Source organism: Acomys russatus, chromosome 25 (assembly GCF_903995435.1).
Source record: "Acomys russatus chromosome 25, mAcoRus1.1, whole genome shotgun sequence".
NCBI classification, from domain to species: Eukaryota; Metazoa; Chordata; class Mammalia; order Rodentia; family Muridae; genus Acomys; species Acomys russatus.
This window is the reverse complement of record NC_067161.1, coordinates 49,446,595-49,464,802: the sequence shown is the minus strand read 5'-3', so window position 1 is coordinate 49,464,802 and position 18,208 is coordinate 49,446,595. Positions and strand designations below refer to the sequence as shown.

The 18,208-nt window shown below is 51.5% G+C and overlaps 1 protein-coding gene across 1 annotated transcript; it reads left to right on the top strand.

Annotated features, from left to right (window-relative positions):
- The first annotated feature begins 3,479 nt into the window (after positions 1–3,479).
- On the top strand, positions 3,480–16,912 carry Arhgef15 (Rho guanine nucleotide exchange factor 15). Its single transcript, XM_051167834.1, has 16 exons — positions 3,480–3,579; positions 4,988–5,642; positions 6,055–6,387; positions 6,594–6,648; positions 8,063–8,121; positions 8,200–8,411; positions 8,531–8,691; positions 9,205–9,357; positions 9,986–10,115; positions 13,318–13,392; positions 13,497–13,589; positions 13,685–13,845; positions 13,946–14,098; positions 14,416–14,498; positions 14,614–14,718; positions 16,674–16,912. Exons 2-16 carry the CDS (start codon positions 5,036–5,038, stop codon positions 16,823–16,825), a joined length of 2,532 nt encoding a protein of 843 aa, XP_051023791.1. The 5' UTR covers positions 3,480–3,579; positions 4,988–5,035; the 3' UTR covers positions 16,826–16,912.
- The last annotated feature ends 1,296 nt before the right edge of the window (positions 16,913–18,208 follow it).

Sequence of the window (18,208 nt, the reverse complement as noted above, 5' to 3'; positions counted from 1 at the left end):
TGGGGGCTGGAGAGATGGCTCAGAGGTTAAGAGCACTAGCTGCTCTTCCAAAGGTCCTGAGTTCAATTCCCAGCAACCACACGGTGGCTCACAACCATCTACAATGTGATCTGATGCCCTCTTCTGAGCTGCAGGTGTACATGCAGGCAGAACACTGTATACATAATAATAGATAAATATGTCTTTGAAAAATGTAACAATTGAGCCGGGCGTGGTGGTGCACGCCTTTAATCCCAGCACTTGGGAGGCAGAGGCAGGCGGATCGCTGTGAGTTCGAGGCCAGCCTGGTCTACAAAGTGAGTCCAGGATGGCCAAGGCTACACAGAGAGACCCTGTCTCGAAAAGCCAAAAAAAAAAAAAAAAAAAAAAAAAAAAGAAAAAAAGAAAAGAAAAATGTAACAATTAAGCTTTCATTGAGCAAACTATTGTATGCCTGACCCTGTTTCATAACTTTCGGAATACATTACATTATTAGTCTTTGTTTATTAATTTTGTTTGGTTTTGTTTTTTAAGACAGGGTTTCTTTTATAGTCCTGGCTGTCCTGGACTTGCTTTGTAGACCAGGCTGGCCTTGAACTCATAGAGATCTGCCTGCCTTTGCCTTCCGAGTGCTGGGATTAAAGGCATGAGCCACCATGCCTGGCTACAATTCATTTCTTTTTTTTTTTTTTTTTTTTTTGGTTAAACCGGGAGTGGAGGTACACTTCTTTAATCCCAGTACTCAGGGAGACAGAGACAGGTGGAGCTCTGTGAGTTCGAGGCCAGCCTGGTCTACAAAGTGAGTCCAGGACAGTCAAGGCTACACAGAGAAACCCTGCCTTGAAAAAATAAAAGCAAAAAACAAACTAACTAACTAACAAAACCCCAAAACTTGTTTTTGTTTTTTTTTGAGGCAGAATTTCTTCATGTAGCCCTGGATATTCTGGGACTTTCTCTGTAGACCAGGCTGGCCTCAAACTCACAGAGATCCTCCTGCCTCTGCCTCCCTAGTGTTGGGATTAAAGGCATGTGCCACCATGCCTGGCTCCTTCTTACTTTCTTTTTAAAAAATATTAATTTTTAATCATATATGATTATTTGTGTGTAGGAATATGGGTGTGGATGCTTCTATATGGATTTGTGCACGTGAGCACAGGTACCCAAGAAGGCCAGGGTGTTAGATTCCCCCCAAAGCTGGGGTTATGGGTGGTTGTGTGGGTGCTGAGAACTGAACTTGAGTCCTCTGGAAAAGTAGTAAGTGCTACACCGTCTCTCAACCCTTACTTTCTTCTTTAATAATTATTTTCATGTATGAGCGTGTGTGCATGCGTGCGTGCGTGCGTGCGTGTGTGCGTGCGTGCGTGCGTGTGTGCGCGCGCCATTTTTGGGCACTCTTAGAGGCTAGAGGAGGGTGTATGTGGGATCCTCTGTGGCTGGAGTCATAGGTGAACCATGGCTTATTGGGAACTGAACTCAGGTCCTTTGAAGTCTCTCAACCACTGAGTCATCATCTCTCTCGCTCCCTTAGTTTCCTTTCTTTGATTTTGCAGGACTCAGATGAGGAACAGAGCCTCACAAGGCACTCAACAGGAGCCCTACTGCTAACTCATGCCTCCTTTAGCCTGGATTCCCTCTCCACTCCCACCCACCCCCCACCCTTTTTTTTTGAGACAATGCTTCACCACGTAGCCCATTGGATTGAATTTTTAGAGTGGCGGGGACAAACCTCTTTGAGAGGGTCCTGACTGCCTGGAGAAGAAGGGATGCTTCATGGAGATTTCTCAGGAAGATTTCCAGGCGTCAGACACAACTCCAAAAACCCTAAGGCAGGAGCAGGCCTGAAGGGAGAAGCAGGGGAATAGGGTAGATTGTGTAGTTCCTTAGAAAGACTTCATGCTGCCGGGCGTGGTGGCACACGCCTTTAATCCCAGCACTCAGGGAGGCAGAGGAAGGCGGATCACTGTGAGTTCAAGGCCAGTCTGGTCTACAAAGTGAGTCCAGGACAGCCAGGACTGTTACACACAGAAACCCTCTCTTGAAAAAACAAAAACAAAGAAAACCAAACAAAAAGACTTGGGCTAGAGAGATGGCTCAAAGGTTTAAGAGTACCGGTTGCTCTTCCGAAGGTCCCGAGTTCAATTCCCAGCAACCAATGGTGGCTTACAACCACTTGTAATGAGATCTGGTTCCTTCTTGTGGGCAGGCACACGTGTGGGCAGAATAATAAATAATAAATAAATCTTAAAAAAAAAAAAAAAAAAAAGACAGCCGGGCATGGTGGCGCACGCCTTTAATCCCAGCACTTGGGAGGCAGAGGCAGGAGGATCGCTGTGAGTTCGAGGCCAGCCTGGTCTACAAAGCGAGTCCAGGACAGTCAAGGCTACACAGAGAAACCCTGTCTCGAAAAACCAAAAAAAAAAAAAAAAAAAAAAGACTTTGTGCTTTTGACATTGAGCAAAAAAGCACTTAAAACATCCTTCAATACTAGTTTACGGAATTTTCTTCCCAGTGTCTGGCTTGGAGATTAGAGAGGTGTGTCCCCGTGACAGGAGGGCTGACAGGGACCTGCCCCTGCAACTCCCACCAGCCTCCCTCCCAGGCTGGGGCGTGGCTCACTTCCACCCCTTTCAGTTGTTTTTATGACACATTCCCAGCCCTGGGGACTCAGTTTCCCAATGAGAGAGGAAATTAAAGGTATCTGGTGTGTGTTGTGTGTGGGGTGCAGTCTCCACAACCTGTCTCCCTTTCTCCGCAGGCACGCATTGACTTCTGGGACAATCACTGTGGGAGCCTCCCAGTGGGGCAGGGACTGGGAGTCAAGAGAAACTAGGAATAAAGAAGAGTGGGCAGCAGGTCACCCTGCAAATCTGGAAGACCCCCCTTCCCCACCTCTCCTGGCCTGACACAATGGCTGGGTGGGGCGGAGGAACCGGCTTCCTCTGTGGAGATGGAAATCTAGGCCTTCAGTTCCCGCCCCAAAGACTCAGGAACAGTTATTTGGAGTTACAGACCTTGGGCGGCATTTGGTGCTCCAAGGGGACAGGAAGATAAGGCCGAAAACAGAAACCCCCTCAAACCATAAAGGTAAATTCCTGGGGCGGGGGGCCTCTGCAGATGGCAGGGGGTGGGGTGGGGTGTTGAAGAGAGGTTCCCTCGGTGTGGTGTGCTTGGCTCACACCAAGGCAATCCGTTGGAAATTGGGGTGATAGACGGTTATGCGAGTGGTACAAGCGATGGCCAGGCATCCCTTAGCTAAGAGGGAGACACGCAGATGGGCATGCCGCACTGTACTGCCAGCCCGGCTTGCCAGGGCCACCTCATCCTCATCCAACCCCGCCACACAGCAGAACAGGTGAAGGCGGGGTGGGGGTGTCACAAAGTAGCCTTCTCTCCATACCTGGGTTCCAGCCTTTTCAAACCTCTGACACCTTGGATGCGGGATTCCTCACATCCTCTAGGCCCCGGTGTGCGCATGTGGAGCACGGTGGTGCGGTTGAGGGGGGTGGCGGTGTCGTCCGGTTGGGAGGAGGATCGGATTCCTGTTTCCTGCCCCTACTCACACAGCCCGAGGAGGTGACTGAGAGTGGAGGGAATTGGAGGGTAAGTGCCTGGGGCCTCCCACTATCCCGGGCCCGGTAAACCACCTGAGTCTGGAGCAGGCAAGGAAGTGAAAATGCAGGTACCTGGGATGGGGGAAGAGTGGGTTCGCTGAAGGGGCAGAGACTGGGAACAGGAGGGCAAGCTTGGGTGACCTTACTGAGGGGTTGGCTTCCTGGCAGCATGTAGGGGCCACTGAGTGAGCTGTGATCTAAGGGGTCCCCAGTACCCATCTTTTCTCAAGAACCTAACCTGGGACCTGGAAGGCTATGACTTCTGACTGCTCTAGGGAACTTAGGGGCACTCTTGTGTCAGAGCTCTGGTCCCCCACCCTCCTTGTCCCCAAGAGGAAGAGAAACGTAGGACCCAGCGTCCCAGTGCCACTGGTCCTGTGCTTAGGCCTGGCTTGTGGCCACCTCCCTGGCATCCAGACAGGACCCAGAGTCCCACTGGAGCCTCTCTCTGTGACCAGACTCAGGTGTGGCAGGAACAAGGATGGGGAGCAGAAGAGACCAGGCTGGGGCCTCCTGGTCTCCTGGGGTCAGAGGCTCCAGGAATCTTCATGGCAGGAAAAGGAGACTAAAAATAATCCGGAAAGGGAGGGAGAGTCAGTCCGGAGAGAGGAACTGGGAAATGGGAGGGGGGGAGGGGCAGCCGGAGCCGGGAAACAGTGATGCATCCCTCAGCTCAGACACCACAGAACGCGGGCCACAGCCACTCACTTCTCGATGCATCCGTGACACGCCACGATTCACCCCCTTCTCCCATGGCACACCCAAGCCCCACTCGTCCAGGATTATAAACCCCTACACACACACACACACACACACACACACACACACAGTGGTTAAACCAGCAAGCTGAGTTCCCCTCCCTGCACCTTACTGGTTCTGTCACCCCTGCCTCCCCATCCTCCCCAACTGCTTGTACTTAGTCCCCGCTGTGTCCTCTGGCCAGCGAATGTCAAAACACACAGAAGCTGGGCCTTGCGGGCACAGGCCTGTAATCCCAGCAGCGCTCTGCTCCGGAGGGAGGCTGAGGGAGGAGGATCAGAAGTTTGAGGCCAGTCTGCGACGCCTAATGAGAGACCCTATCTTAAAAAAGTAAAAACTAGGCCTGGATGTGGTGGCGCCCGCCTTTAATCCCAGCACTGGGGAGGCAGAGGCAGGAGGAACGCTGTGAGTTCGAGGACAGCCTGATCTAAAAAGCGAGTCTAGGATAGCCAAGGCTACCATAGAGACCCTGTCTCGAAAACCAAAAAAAAAAAAAATCTGACTAGAAATAAGACAGCATAGAAGAGGGAAAAAAAGGAGGGAAGTGCATCAGCCTTCAATCTCCACTCGAAAACATGGCCTCAGTCCACCCACCAGGGGAGACACTGAGGGCCACTTTCTCCCTCCACCCTCCTCAGGGATGACTTTCTCAGAACACCCCACTCCTCGGAAACACTCAGAGGACGATGTCAGCTCAGTCTCTCCCTGCAGCCACACCCCCTACCCTGAAGCCCCCTCGGATCATCCGCCCCCGGCCCCCTTCTCGCCATAGAGCTCCACAGCCAGGGCCTCCCCACAATGGCTCCTCCCCGAAAGCATGTCCTCAAATTTCCAACGATGCCCCTTCGGCTCCGATGTGCACCTCCATCTTCTGGGAGCCCCCCACCGCTTCCCTGAAGCCCCCTGCCCTTCTGCCCCCCTCGGCTTCTAGAGCCAGCCTGGAGTCTCAGACTTCCGACTCACCTTCCAGCACACCCAGTCCCAGCCCAGTGTCCCGGCGCTCCGCCTCCCCGGAGCCGGCTCCCTGCTCTCTTGTACCCCCACCCAAGCCCTCGGGGTCTCCCCGAACACCGCCGCCCTCGCTCCCTGTGCCTCTCCTGGATGGCTCGGCCTCGGCCCCTGGCACGGTCCGCAGGCTGGCGGGCAAGTTTGAATGGGGGGCTGACGGCAAGGCCAGGTCCTCAGACTCTCTGGAGCGATGCTCCCAAGGGAACGCGGACGTGAATGGGGAGAGAGAGACCCCCCTAGTCGCCCTTCCCGGGACCGGGTCGCAGGAGAACGGCGCTCCCGGAGGTAAGCTTATGGTGCGGCTGGGCGGCCTCACCGTAGCTCTTTGTGTTCAATGTTTGTAGACTTTGAAGGGCTAGACTTTCTTTTTGGTTTTTCCGGACAGAGTTTCTCTGTGTAGCCCTGGTTGTCCTAGACTCGCTTTTTAGATCAGGCTGGCCTCGAACTCATAGCGATCCGCCTTGCCCCTGCCTCCCCAGTGCTGGAGTTAAAGGTGTGCGCCGCCACCACCATCCGGCTAAGGGCTAGAATTTCTAATGTAGATTTTGTGTTTGAGAAATCCGTTTTCTGCGTTTCTCAGAGTGCGCGGACCGTGGGGGTGGAGGAGACCTGTAGATAGCCTGGGTTAGTCCTTGGTGCGGGGTAGAGGCATAGACGGGATGGGCATTGCTCCTTAGGCAACCCCCTTCTGCCACAGACGCTGCCCTGGCCTGCCCGCCACGCTGCCCTTGTGTTTGCCACGTAGCAAAGCCTGGCCTGGAGCTCCGATGGGTGCCTGTGGGGAGTTCTGAGGACATCCTCAGGGCGCCCTGCCGGGCATCCCCACTCCGAGCCTCACGCTCCCGCATCAACGCTCCAGTCATCAGCCATCCTCCGGTTGTCCTCACATCCTACCGCTCCACCGCCGAGCGCAAACTCCTACCTCCCCTCAAGCCCCCCAAGCCAACTAGAGTCAGACAGGGTACCAGCACCTCTGAGGAGCTTCCACAGCCGGACCTGGAACTGCCTTCAGAGGATGGAATCCAAACAGGTGCAAGGCCTGAGAGTTCAGGACTCGGAGGGGAGGGAGGGGACGTGGCGTCTGGAGTTGGTAGGATCGCTGGGCTTTCTGGGGAGTGGTAGTTTTGGAGATGGGGGGTGGGTGGGGGGGTGAGGGGATGGGGCAGCGCTGAGGCTGGGTATCTTAGGCTGAGGGTTCTGGGGATTAGTTCTGGTCACTCTGGGTTTTCTCTCCAGGGGACAGACCTGAAGAAACTCCTCAGCATGCTCCTCCTGCAGCCTTGGAGAAAAGGTACCGAACTCCCCACGAAGGCTTCCCCCTCTCCTCTCACCTCACCGTGCTTTCACCTAAGGTTGGCTAACCTTCAAATCCACAGGAATGCTAGCTTACTCAGGTAAGGGGGGAGGGGGTAGAGGGGAGAAGCCAGGACTCCAGAGACAAGGAACCCAGGATTTTAATCTGACCTCTCTCCCTATTAGTCATGAAACCTTAAATACATTATCTTTTCCTGGGTCTCGGAGTCTTTCCCTTAGAAATAGGGCTAAGCATGCCTCTGGCCAGGCTACGTGGCACAGCTCTAATCCCAGCACTCAGCACACCCAGGCAGGGAAATCAGGAGTCCAGGCTGGCTTGGAATAGTTTCATAGTTCATTTTCAAAACAACAACGAACAAAAAGAAAAGCAAAGGCAGGGCCCCAAGCTCTGCTTTAATTTTCTTATTCTGACTTTATATTAAAAAAATTTTTTTTTGAGACAGGGTTTCTCTGTGTAGCCTTGGCTGTCCTGGACTCACTTTATAGACCAGGCTGGCCTCAAACTCACAGTGATCCACCTGCCTCTGCCTTCCGGAGTGCTGGGATTAAAGGTGTGCACCACCATGCCTGGGTAAAACACATTTTTAATATTTATTTCTATTTTTCATTTATTTGTTTGTTTTTTTCCAGACAGGGTTTTTCTGTGTAACAGCCCTAGAACTCCCTTTGTAGACCAGGGTGGCCTCGAACTCATATGAATCCTCTTGCTTCTGTTTCCCTAGTGCTGGGATTAAAGGCATACAACACCATGCCTGGCTAAAATTTCTTTTTAATTATGTGTAAGGGCCCACCGATCTCCAACCCCCTCCATAGGTTGAGTTACAGGCAGTTATGAGCTACCTGATGTGGACACCATGAATCAAACTTGGGCCCTCTGCGAGAGTAGCGCAGGCTCTTAACCCACTGAGCCATTTCTCAAGCCCTCTATTAAAATGATTGATGATTGTTGGCAAAACCATTTGGCAACCATGGCCACCTATTACACTGTCCAGGCTTGCTAATCATCTTAGATTTTTTTTTTTTTTAAATCAGACGTAATCATCTGGGTATGTCCGTTTGCTTAGAGAATATTTACTGCAGCAGCTTTTAGCTTGAGTGAATGGCTGGCAACTAGGAGATGCTACCACAGCTGTCCAGACAAGGCTGCTCTGTGAGCCGGCTAGAGGGAGGGGCCTGAAAGCATCTGCTTTACACTAGTTGATGTAGCAGGGGTGTTTAGGGCCTGATTTGCCGAGGGCCTCCCCTCCAACAGGCACATAGGAACACATGGAATTTGATCTGGGGAGCTCCCTCCACACAATGTGTGTCTCTCTCTTCTGGTACCAGGGGAATTACCCCCACCCCCACTCCCCCAGAGTGGACCTCATATGGTTTCCTTTCTTTCTCCACAGGGATGAGGAAGGACTGGAAGGGCTGAGGGAGCAGCAGTGGGAGCTGCCTCTGCAGGACGGTGGGTCTCTGCTGTGACAGGCAGGAGGGGAGGGTTCTGCGCCCTGGACTTCCCTGACGTTCTCTGTCTACCTTCCAGAACCTTTATACCAGACGTACAGAGCAGCTGTGCTGTCAGAGGAGCTGTGGGGCGTGGGTGAGGATGGGAGTCCCTCTCCAGCTAATCCTGGAGAAGCTCCCACCTTCTCCAGGCTCCCTGGACCTCGAAACACCCTGTGGCAGGAGCTCCCAGCTGTGCGAGCCAGCGGTCTCTTAGAAAGTCTAAGCCCAGAGGAAAGGCGCATGCAGGAGGTGGGTACCTGGGTGGGACTGAGATGGCTGGAATGGGGACAGGGAGGGCACATGGCCTGAGTACTAGGATAGTTGGGAGGTGGCTGGCCTTTCTACTGTGGCCCTGTTCTCCTGTCTAGAGCCTGTTTGAGGTGGTGACCTCAGAAGCCTCCTACCTGCGCTCCCTGAGGCTGCTGACTGACACCTTCGTCCTGAGCCAGGCTCTCCGGGACACACTCACACCTAGGGATCACCACACGCTTTTCTCCAATGTGCAGCGCGTCCAGGGTGTCAGTGAGAGGTCAGTGGGGCCCTGTCTTCCTAGGAATCTGGGCCTTGGGCTGATGAACAACACCCCCCCCCCCTTAGCTTTCTTCCTCTTCTAGATCTTTCCATAATGCCAGTTAGTTTTCAGCACTCTCCTGAAAACCCTGGAAAACCAGACTCTCTGTGTGCCCCCCCCCCACTTTTTTTTCTGGTTTTTCGAGACAGGGTTTCTCTGTGTAGCCTTGGTGTCCTGGACTCACTTTGTAGACCAGGCTGGCCTTAAACTCATAGTGAGTGCTGGCATTCAAGGAGTGTGCCACCACGCCCGGCTTTCTGTCCCCCCCCCCTTTTTTTTTTTTTTTTTTTGGTTTTTCGAGACAGGGTTTCTCTGTGTAGCCTTGGCTGTCCTGGACCCACTTTGTAGACCAGGCTGGCCTTGAACTCACAGCGATCCACCTGCCTCTGCCTCCCGAGTGCTGGGATTATAGGCGTGTGCCGCCGCGCCCGGCTTCTGTCCCCTTCTTAACTGCTTCCTCTGTGCTCTCAGATTTCTAGGAACGCTACTGTCTCGTGTCCGTTCCTCCCCACACATCAGTGACCTGTGTGATGTGGTGCACGCCCACGCCGTCGGCCCTTTTTCAGTGTATGTGGACTACGTACGGAACCAACAGTACCAGGAGGAGACCTACAGCCGACTTCTGTGAGGACCGCGGTTTTCTCCTTTCTCCCTGGGAATGCGTTCCCAAGAACACCAGTGGGTAGAGCTGAGCCTTATATGTACATATCTATGAAAATAATTTACAAACTAGGCCCAGGAATAGACTAACAATAGCTAACAATAAAACAGAAAAATTAGAGCAATATAATGTGCTAAAATTGTCGGCATCACTATGCTCGCCCTTTATGGACATTAGTAAGTACAGTAAGAATTACTTGGATGCAGCTCCGTTGACGCCACCATGGTCAGTTTGATAAACAGGACAGCTACCAGGTGACTAATGGGCGGGTGGCACATACACATGGATACACCAGACAAAGGACTGATTATTGGTATCCCAGAGGAGATAGGGTGGGGCGCCTTGCGATTTTTATCTCTGCTAGTCAGAAAAGCATTTGAAAAGTATGAGTTGTTTGTTTCTGGAGCATTCCACTTAACGGTGTTGGGTCCTTGAAATTATAAAAGCAAAACTATGGAGAAGGGGACTTCTGTATCCCAAAGGTGGAGGAGGAGCCTGTGGAAGCGTGTTAAAGCTGAGGCCCGAGCTCCTGGCAGGGCTCCTGGCCGCCCTTCAGGGAGTCCCTAAGCATCTGGGCTTTTTTCTTCTCAGAGACACAAACATGCGCTTCTCTGCAGAGCTGAGAAAGCTGCAGAGCCTCCCCAAATGTGAGCGCCTCCCGCTGCCTTCTTTTCTGCTGCTGCCCTTCCAGCGTATCACCCGCCTCCGGATGCTGTTGCAGGTTAGCGTCCTGGCTCAGGCCCGCCCTCAGCTCCTCAGTAGGCAGACTGGTTTAGAGAAAGCCTTCTGGATACTTCCACTCAGTCTCAAACTAGTTGAGCTCTCCAAAGGAACAAACAACAGTTTGGGGGAGGAACAAAAAGCAAACTTTAAGCCGGGTGGTGGTGTGTCGCACGCCTTACAGCCCAGCACCCAGCAGGCAGAGGCAGGTGGATCTCTGTGAGTTCAAGGCCAGCCTGGTCTATAGAGTGAGTTTCAGAACAGCCAACAGCTACAAAGAGAAACCCTGTCTCGAAGACAAACAAACAAAAAACAAACCTCAGATATTCCAGTGTTTGTGGACTTCAGAGGGCTACTGTAAATACACAGATTTATAATGTATCTATAAAATTGGATTTTGCTGGTGGCTGCATGGAGTGAGAACTGTAGACGGCTTGCCCAGCATGCACAAGGAAGGCCTTGGATATAGTCTCCAGTGCAACTAAAATAAATGAAAAAAAAAAAGTGGGATTAAAAAATGGGGTTTTGAGAGGCTTTTTTTTTTTTTTCTTTTTAACTGTCCTGGACTCACTTTGTAGACCAGGCTGGCCTCGAACTCACAGCGATCCGCCTGTCTCTGCCTCCCAAGTGCTGGGACTAAAAGTGTACACCATTATGCTCGGCATTTTTTTTTTTTTCTTTCTTTCTTTCTTTTTTTTTTGAAAGAGTTTCTCTGTGTAGCCCTAGCTGTCTTGGAACTGGCTCTGTAGACCAGGCTGGCCTTGAACTCGGAGATCTGCCTTTCTGAGTGCTGGTAATAAAGGTGTGTGCCGCCACCACCTGGTGAGAAACACTTCTTTTATATCTATTTGTGTATTTGTGTGTGTGTGTGTGTGTGGTGTGTTTAGGTTCAGTTTTCTTAACCAATATATTTTATTATGCTTATTACCCGAGCGTACGTCCCTTATAACCCGACTAACTGAAACAATAGGAAAAAAGGATTAAAGAATAACAAAACCGTAAGGATATCAGTTCCGAGGAACAATTCTCCTGGCGTTGCCAGCAGGATTTCTTCTGCTAGAACCTGGAATAACCACAACCCGGAACCTCAGCGTGTGTGTGTGTGTGTGTGTGTGTGTGTGTGTGTGTGTGTGTGTGTGTAAGTCAGAGGACAACTTGCAGAAGCCAGTTTGCTTTCTCATCACCTGGGTCCTAGGTGGGTCTCATCTCAGGTCGTTAGGCTTGACTGCAAAATGCCTTTCCCCACTGCGCCATGACAGGACACATTGCAGGAATCAGTTCTCGAATTCTGTCTCCTGGTCCCACAAAAGCTCTCACCCTCTGAGCCAGAGAAACACCTTTCAACCCCAAGTATAGACGCCCCTTCGACTAACTTACCTAATACTGGAATTTTTAAAAGTATTTATATATTTTGATTTTATATGTATGTTTTGCCTGCATGTATATATGTGTGCCTAGTGCCTGTGGAGGCTGGAAAAGTGGGTTGTATCCTCTGGAACTGGCGTTACAGTTAGTTCTGAGCTACGGTGTGACTGCTGGGAGCTGAACCTGGGTCCTCTGAAAAGGCAGTGAGTGCTCTTAACTGCTGAGCCATCTCTTCAGCCCTCCAGTATTTCTTTCTTTCTTTTCTTTTCTTTTTTTTTTTTTTTTTGGTTTTTCGAGACAGGGTTTCTCCGTGTAGCCTTGGCCATCCTGGACTCACTTTGTAGACCAGGCTGGCCTCAAACTCACAGCGATCCACCTGCCTCTGCCTCCCAGGTGCTGGGATTAAAGGCGTGCGTCACCACGCCCGGCTCTCTTTCTTTCTTTTCAAGACAGGGTTTCTCTGTGTAGCCTTGGCTGTCCTGGACTTGATTTGTAGACCAGGCTGGCCTCGAACTCAGAGATCCGCCTGCCTCCTGAGTGCTGGGATTACAGGCATGCGCCACCACACTGGACTAGTATTAGAATCTTAATGTGAAAACTATTGTTTTCTTTCTTTCTTTTTTTCATTCTGGCTTTGGTTTTTGTTTGTTTGTTTGTTTTGTTTATTGTTTTACTGTTTGGGTTTGGTTGTTGTTGTTTTTTAGAACTTATTACTCAGGCCAGCCTCAAACTTGCAGTCTTCTGCCTCAGCTTCTTGTGTTGGGGTAGCAGGTGTTTCCAGACTTTCTTTTGTTATTTTTATTTTTTTAAAGTTAATTCTCTTCAGCTGGGCCATGGTGGTGCACACCTTTGATCCCAGTACTTGGGAGGCAGAGGCAGGTGGATCGCTGTGAGTTTGAGGCCAGCCTGGTCTACAAAGCGAGTTCAGGACAGTCAAGGCTACACAGAGAAACCCTGTCTCAGAAAAACAAGAACAAAACATTTAATTCTTCTCGTGTGTTGGAGGATGAAGCTGATGCCTCATTCATGCTAAACAAGTGCTCTACCTCGGAGCTTCTAGCCAGCTTCTGTTAATTTTATTCAGCTTTGTCTGGCTTCCATGCAGACAGCATGGGAACAGTAACACTGTCCTACCTCAAGGAGTGCTGGGTATGCCCTTGAGGCCCAGTGCTGAGCGCTCTAAGGTTGTATAGCCCCAGGGACGAGTGTACAAGGGCAGGAGACATTATTTACACGACTTTTATAAAGGAGGAGACTGAGGAGTAGTTTGAATAACTTAGCCTAATTCATGCAAAAAATAATACATGGAACCAGGTGTGGTGGTCCATGCCAGCATTCCAGAGGCTGGGCAGAAGGATTCAGAGTTCAAGGCCAGGCAGGGCTGCTTAGCAGAAAACAAACAAACAAACCCCACAAAACCAGAAGAAAAAAAAATGCTATTTCAGAAAAACATACACGCTAAAAATAAAATAAACAGAACTCCAGGCATTTCTAACTGCCCTGCTATACTGTTAGGCTAGTTTTATAAGCAACACCCCGCCCCCGGCATTTATGGGTGCCCAGGGTCCATATATATACATATCACCTCATAGAATCCCCAGAATGCTAAGTAGGACCAGCTCCATCTTATAAATGGGGAAACTGAGGCTCTGAACAGTAACATGGCTTGCTCAGGCTCTGGCAGCTGGTAAACGGTAGGTCTCATGGCCTTGCTGAGGGTTATCTGGGTGGCCCTGTGAACCCTAAAGGGAATATTGGGCAAAGCTGGGTGGGGTCCGCAGCACGTCAGAATCTCAGGGGCACCAAGGACTCAGTCACCCTTTCTCTTTGTTTTCCAGAATATCCTAAGCCAGACGGAGGAGGGGTCCAGTCGTCAGGAGAATGCCCAGAAGGCACTGGGTGCTGTGAGCAAGGTGGGCAGGGCGATAGCGGAGGAGGGAAGAGGTGGCAAGTGGTAGAGGGGAGGTGGGAGGGGGCAGATGGCCGTTGGGATGCATGACTCCACTTTCCTCACCAGATCATTGAGCGCTGCAGCCTTGAGGTGGGGCGCATGAAGCAGACCGAAGAGCTGATCCGCCTCACCCAAAGGTTGCGCTTCCACAAAGTCAAGGTTAGTCCTGCCCAGACTCTCCGTTTGGCCTTTCCTCACCATGCTGCCGAGGTTAGACCCTTCTCTCTCCTCTGCCCCGCCCCTGTCCCACACAGGCTCTACCGTTGGTCTCCTGGTCAAGACGCCTGGAGTTACAGGGGGAGCTGACGGAGCTGGGGTGTCGGAGGGGCGGTGTGCTCTTCACCTCCCGCCCCCGCTTCACTCCCCTCTGCCTGCTGCTCTTCAGTGACCTGCTGCTTATCACTCAGCCCAAGAGGTGAGTCCTGCGTGGGAGTGGAGGGAGGCGGAGCCGGGGTGGGGAAGAGGCACTCAGCGGGACGCCTGGCTCTCCTCTGAACGCCCTCTTCCCCGGGCAGTGGGCAGCGGCTGCAGGTTCTGGACTATGCCCATCGCTCCCTGGTGCAGGCCCAGCAGGTTCCTGACCCATCCGGACCCCCTACATTTCGGCTCTCGCTTCTCAGCAACCATCAGGGCCGCCCCACCCACAGGCTACTGCAAGCCGCCTCTCTGTGAGTCGTGAGGACAGCCTTGGGGGTTGGGGGTGTGGCTCAGTGGTAGAGCGCTGGCCTAGCATGCAGGAGACCCTCGATACAAACCCCAGCACTGCCGAAGACAACCAACCGTCATGGCAGCACACCTCTCTTATCTGAGCCCTGAGGAGACTGGGCGGCCGTATCAAAACATGCAAACAAAGCCGGGCTGTGGTGGCGCACGCCTTCACGTGACCTTTCACACTGCGGCGTACTCCATTGTTGTTCTGTCCTCTCTGATGTCCCCGAGGAGTAGCCTGGGCCAACCGTGAATCCCCTCCCCTGTTCACCACTAGGTCAGACATGCAGCGCTGGCTGGGAGCCTTTCCCACCCCGGGTCCCCTTCCCTGTTCCTCAGACACCATCTATGAGGACTGTGGTAAGTACCTCTCAAAAGGCGGAGGGGAAGAAACAGGAGTCTTAAGGGGAATTCGGGATGACAACTAAAAGGAAACAGGGTCCAACTGAAACGGTACCCACACTTCCTTCACCAGAGTGCTCCCAAGAGCTGTGTACAGAGCCGTCTACACCGTCCAAGCCTGAGGGGCAAAGTCTGGAGCCCAAGGGCCCCCGAAAGCATCTGCACAAGAATCCTGAAGGTGAGGGAGCCTTTCATGTAATCATTCAGGAAATATTTATTGAGCAGCATGAGCCAAACACTAATGTTTGATTTTCCCTCTGGCAGTGCTGGCATCTAGTCCTTGCCTTACACATGCTAGGCAAATGCTGCACTAAGGAGCCACACCCTAGCGGCATATACTTAATTTTGTTTGTTTGTTTTGTTTTTGTTTTTTGAGACAGGGTTTCTCTGTGTAGCCTTGGCTGTTCTGGACTCACTTTGTAGACCAGGCTGGTCTCAAACTCACAGCGATCCATATTTATTTGTTTTTTTTTTTTAAATAGTTTATTTAATTTTACTTTGTACATTGGTATGAGGATATCAGATCCCTTGGAACTGGAGTTTTGAGCTGCCATGTGGTTGCTGGAACTGAATCCAGGTCCTTTGGAAGAACAGATAGTACTCTTAACCACTAAACCATCTCTCCAGCCCCTGTTTATTATGTATATAGTGTTCTGCCCAAAGGTGTGCCTGCACACCAGAAGAGGGCACCAGATCTCATTATAGATGGTTGTGAGCCACAAGGTGGTTGCTGGGAATTGAACTCAGGACCTCTGGAAGAACAGTCAGTGCTTTTAACCTCTAAGCCATCTCTCCAGCCACAGTTTGTTTTGTTTTTCAAGATAGGTTTTCTCTGTGTAGCTCTGGCTGTCCTAGAACTCACTCTATAGACCAGGCTAACCTTGAACTCAGAGATGCACCTGCCTCTGCCTTCCAAGTGCTAAGATTAAAGACATGGGCCACCACTGCCTGGCTGAGACTCCTTCTCAAAAAAAAAAAAAAAAATTCCAGTAGTGGCTTTTATTTGTACTTCCAGCACGGGGGAGGTTGTTTGATTGGGTTACATAGTGAATTCTTAAAGAGCTAGAACTAGATAGCAAGACATTGTCTCAAACAAAACAGGTCTAAATGGGATAAATAAGCATAAATTATATGTAGTATGTAGGAAGGGGATGGGTGCAACGAAAAAAGGAGTAAGGAAGGTGGGAATCTAGGGTTTGGGGAGACAGACCTCACTAGGAGGCAAGGTGTGAGCTTGGCAGAGGTGGCTCAGTCTGCGTAGTCAGTGTCTGGAGGGGGCGTAGAGCAGGTGGAGTGTACAGCAAAGGCCTGGTTCCTGTTGTGCAGTAGAGGAGCTGTACGGAGGCCACTGTGCCTAGGCTCATCCGGAAAGGGGGATGGGAGCAAATCAGGTCACAGAGACAAGATCTTTCAGTCCCCTGCAAGGATTCTTTTTTCAGATTTATTTTTCTTCATTATTTAAGTTTTTGTTTGTTTTGTTTTGGGTTGTTTTGTTGTTGTTGTTGTTTTCAAGACAGGGTTTCTCTGTGTAGCTTTGGCTGTCCTGGACTCACTTTGTAGACCAGGCTGGTCTCAAACTCACAGAGACCCACCTGCCTCTGTCTCCTGAGTGCTGGGATTAAAGGTATGCACCACCACGGCTGGCCCTATTGAAGTTTTTAAAGATTCATCTATTTTATTATTTTATGTATATAAGTGTCTTGCCAGCCTGTATGTCTGTGCACATGTGTGTGCCTGGCGCCTGCTGAGGTCGGAAGAGGGCACTGGAGCCCTTGGGACTGGAGTTCCTGATGGTTGTGGGTCACCATGTGGGTGGTGGGAATTGAACCAGGGTCCTCTGGAAGAGCACCAGTTTCTCTTAACGGCTGAGACAGCTCTCCAGCTCAGAAGCTCTTCTGATTGAGTAACGTGAGTCATCACTGCAGGACCCAGCATAGAATTGATACACACCCTCTCGCATGCTGATATCCCTTCCAGGAGCAGTAGTGGCTGAGGTGGAGTGTTCTGGGCTTCTCTGCTAATCTCCAACCCGCCATGTCCCTGAGACCCCCCCCCCCCCCCCCCCCGCACCCTACCCCCCCTCCCCAGCTTCTGTCCTTGCTCCACACAAGCCTTTCTTTCCTTCTGCCCCAGGTTGGCTCAAGGGGCTTCCTGGAGCCTTCCCTGCCCAACTGGTATGTGAGGTCACAGGAGAACATGAGAGGAGAAAGCATCTTCGCCAGCATCAGAAGCTCCTTGAGGCTGCGGGACCCTCTTCAGACACTCCCGACACCCCTCAACCCTAATGCAGGCTAGGGAGGGGCACAGATTGGGACACTGGCAGCAGCATGCAGAAGACAAAGTCTGCCCATCTGTCCATCCGTCCATCCATCCGTCCACTCATCCATATACCTATTTACTGTCAGTGGAAACACTACCTCTCGTGGCAACCAATAGGGATAGAGCTTCCAGACAGAGGAGCTCATGGAGCAAGGCCAACTGAGCCCAGGACAACAAGAAAGGACGAGGATTGCTTGAACGTGTTGCCAGCAGAGTCAGGAGCTAAGTACAGAGTGGCCAAGGCTGAGGCCCTGGCTGTCAAGTATCCCTGAATGTTCACAACCTAGGAAGACAAAGCCGGGGCGGTGAGAAATGGCATCGCTGGAGTAGTCCTGTCGGTAGCAGGCATGGGCCGGGACCCCTCAGCCCAAGGAGATGGTGATTTGGGCCCAGGAGATCAGTAGTCACCCTACTTGGCTCTTCACAAGCCACTGGTCCTGCTTTTTGAGTATAGGAAGAAATATTAATCCGATACTTCTGTTTCTGGGATGTTTCCTGTGCCCTTTCAAACCACTTCCTTTCTTCTAGAAGAACCCAGAGTGCATCTCAGAGGACGTTTGCATTTGTGTCCATGTATATAGGAAGGCAGTTGTGTTGAGTGTGTGGGGTGTGTGTGTGTGTGTGTGTGTGTGTGTGTGTGTGTGTGTGTGTAACAGAGAGAGAGAGACAGAGAGTGTGTCTCCTGTCGGTGACTGAAAACTTAAATTTCTTTTTTCACCTCACATTCTTCCTGTTATTTTCTCCAAAGAAGTCATTTGGCCTGAGTTCTAAAAGAGAGTAAAGTGTAGCTCTCCCAGCGGCTGGGACTGTGGATGGACGCCATGGATTCTGGGCCTCTTGTCTCTCTCTGGGTTCCATGACAGTTGAAGGGTGGCGTAATGAAGTAGCCAGTGGCCTGGCAAGGAAGGCACAAGGAACCAAACATCTGGGGTGCAGAACCCTCTGCGGTCTGTGGACTTTTTCCTGTCCCGGGCACTGACCTCCATCATCCACGTCTTCCAGCTTGAGGTATCCTCGTGATGTCAGCCCGCCTCAGCCTCAGCCTCAGGCTGCAGAACAAGCTGCATCCCTGGCCAGCCAGCCGGTGACCATGCTGGGCTTCTATCCTCTCAGAAACAGAAGGGCCCATTCAGGAGGGAGTAGAAAGCTGGTGCGGTGGGTTGCCCAACCTCAACTGCGGTTTCTGCGGCTGAGAGCCCGTCCTGCGTGATGCGGGCAAAGGAGGCGGAGCATACAGTTGCTGGGGGCGGGGCCCAGGCCTGGTCAAAGGCTTTTCCTTCACAACTGTGCAACACTGCCCTTTATCTGTGACAAGCTGCCCAGACAGAAGCTGCCATGATGACTAGGGG

Excerpts from the sequence above, each read along its gene's own strand:
- Arhgef15 (XM_051167834.1), top strand. The coding sequence starts at position 5,036 with ATGTCAGCTCAGTCTCTCCCTGCAGCCACACCCCCTACCCTGAAGCCC. Across the intron at positions 14,099-14,415 it reads CTACTGCAAGCCGCCTCTCT|GTCAGACATGCAGCGCTGGC; the intron begins GTGAGTCGTGAG and ends GTTCACCACTAG. Across the intron at positions 14,719-16,673 it reads TCTGCACAAGAATCCTGAAG|GTTGGCTCAAGGGGCTTCCT; the intron begins GTGAGGGAGCCT and ends CTTCTGCCCCAG.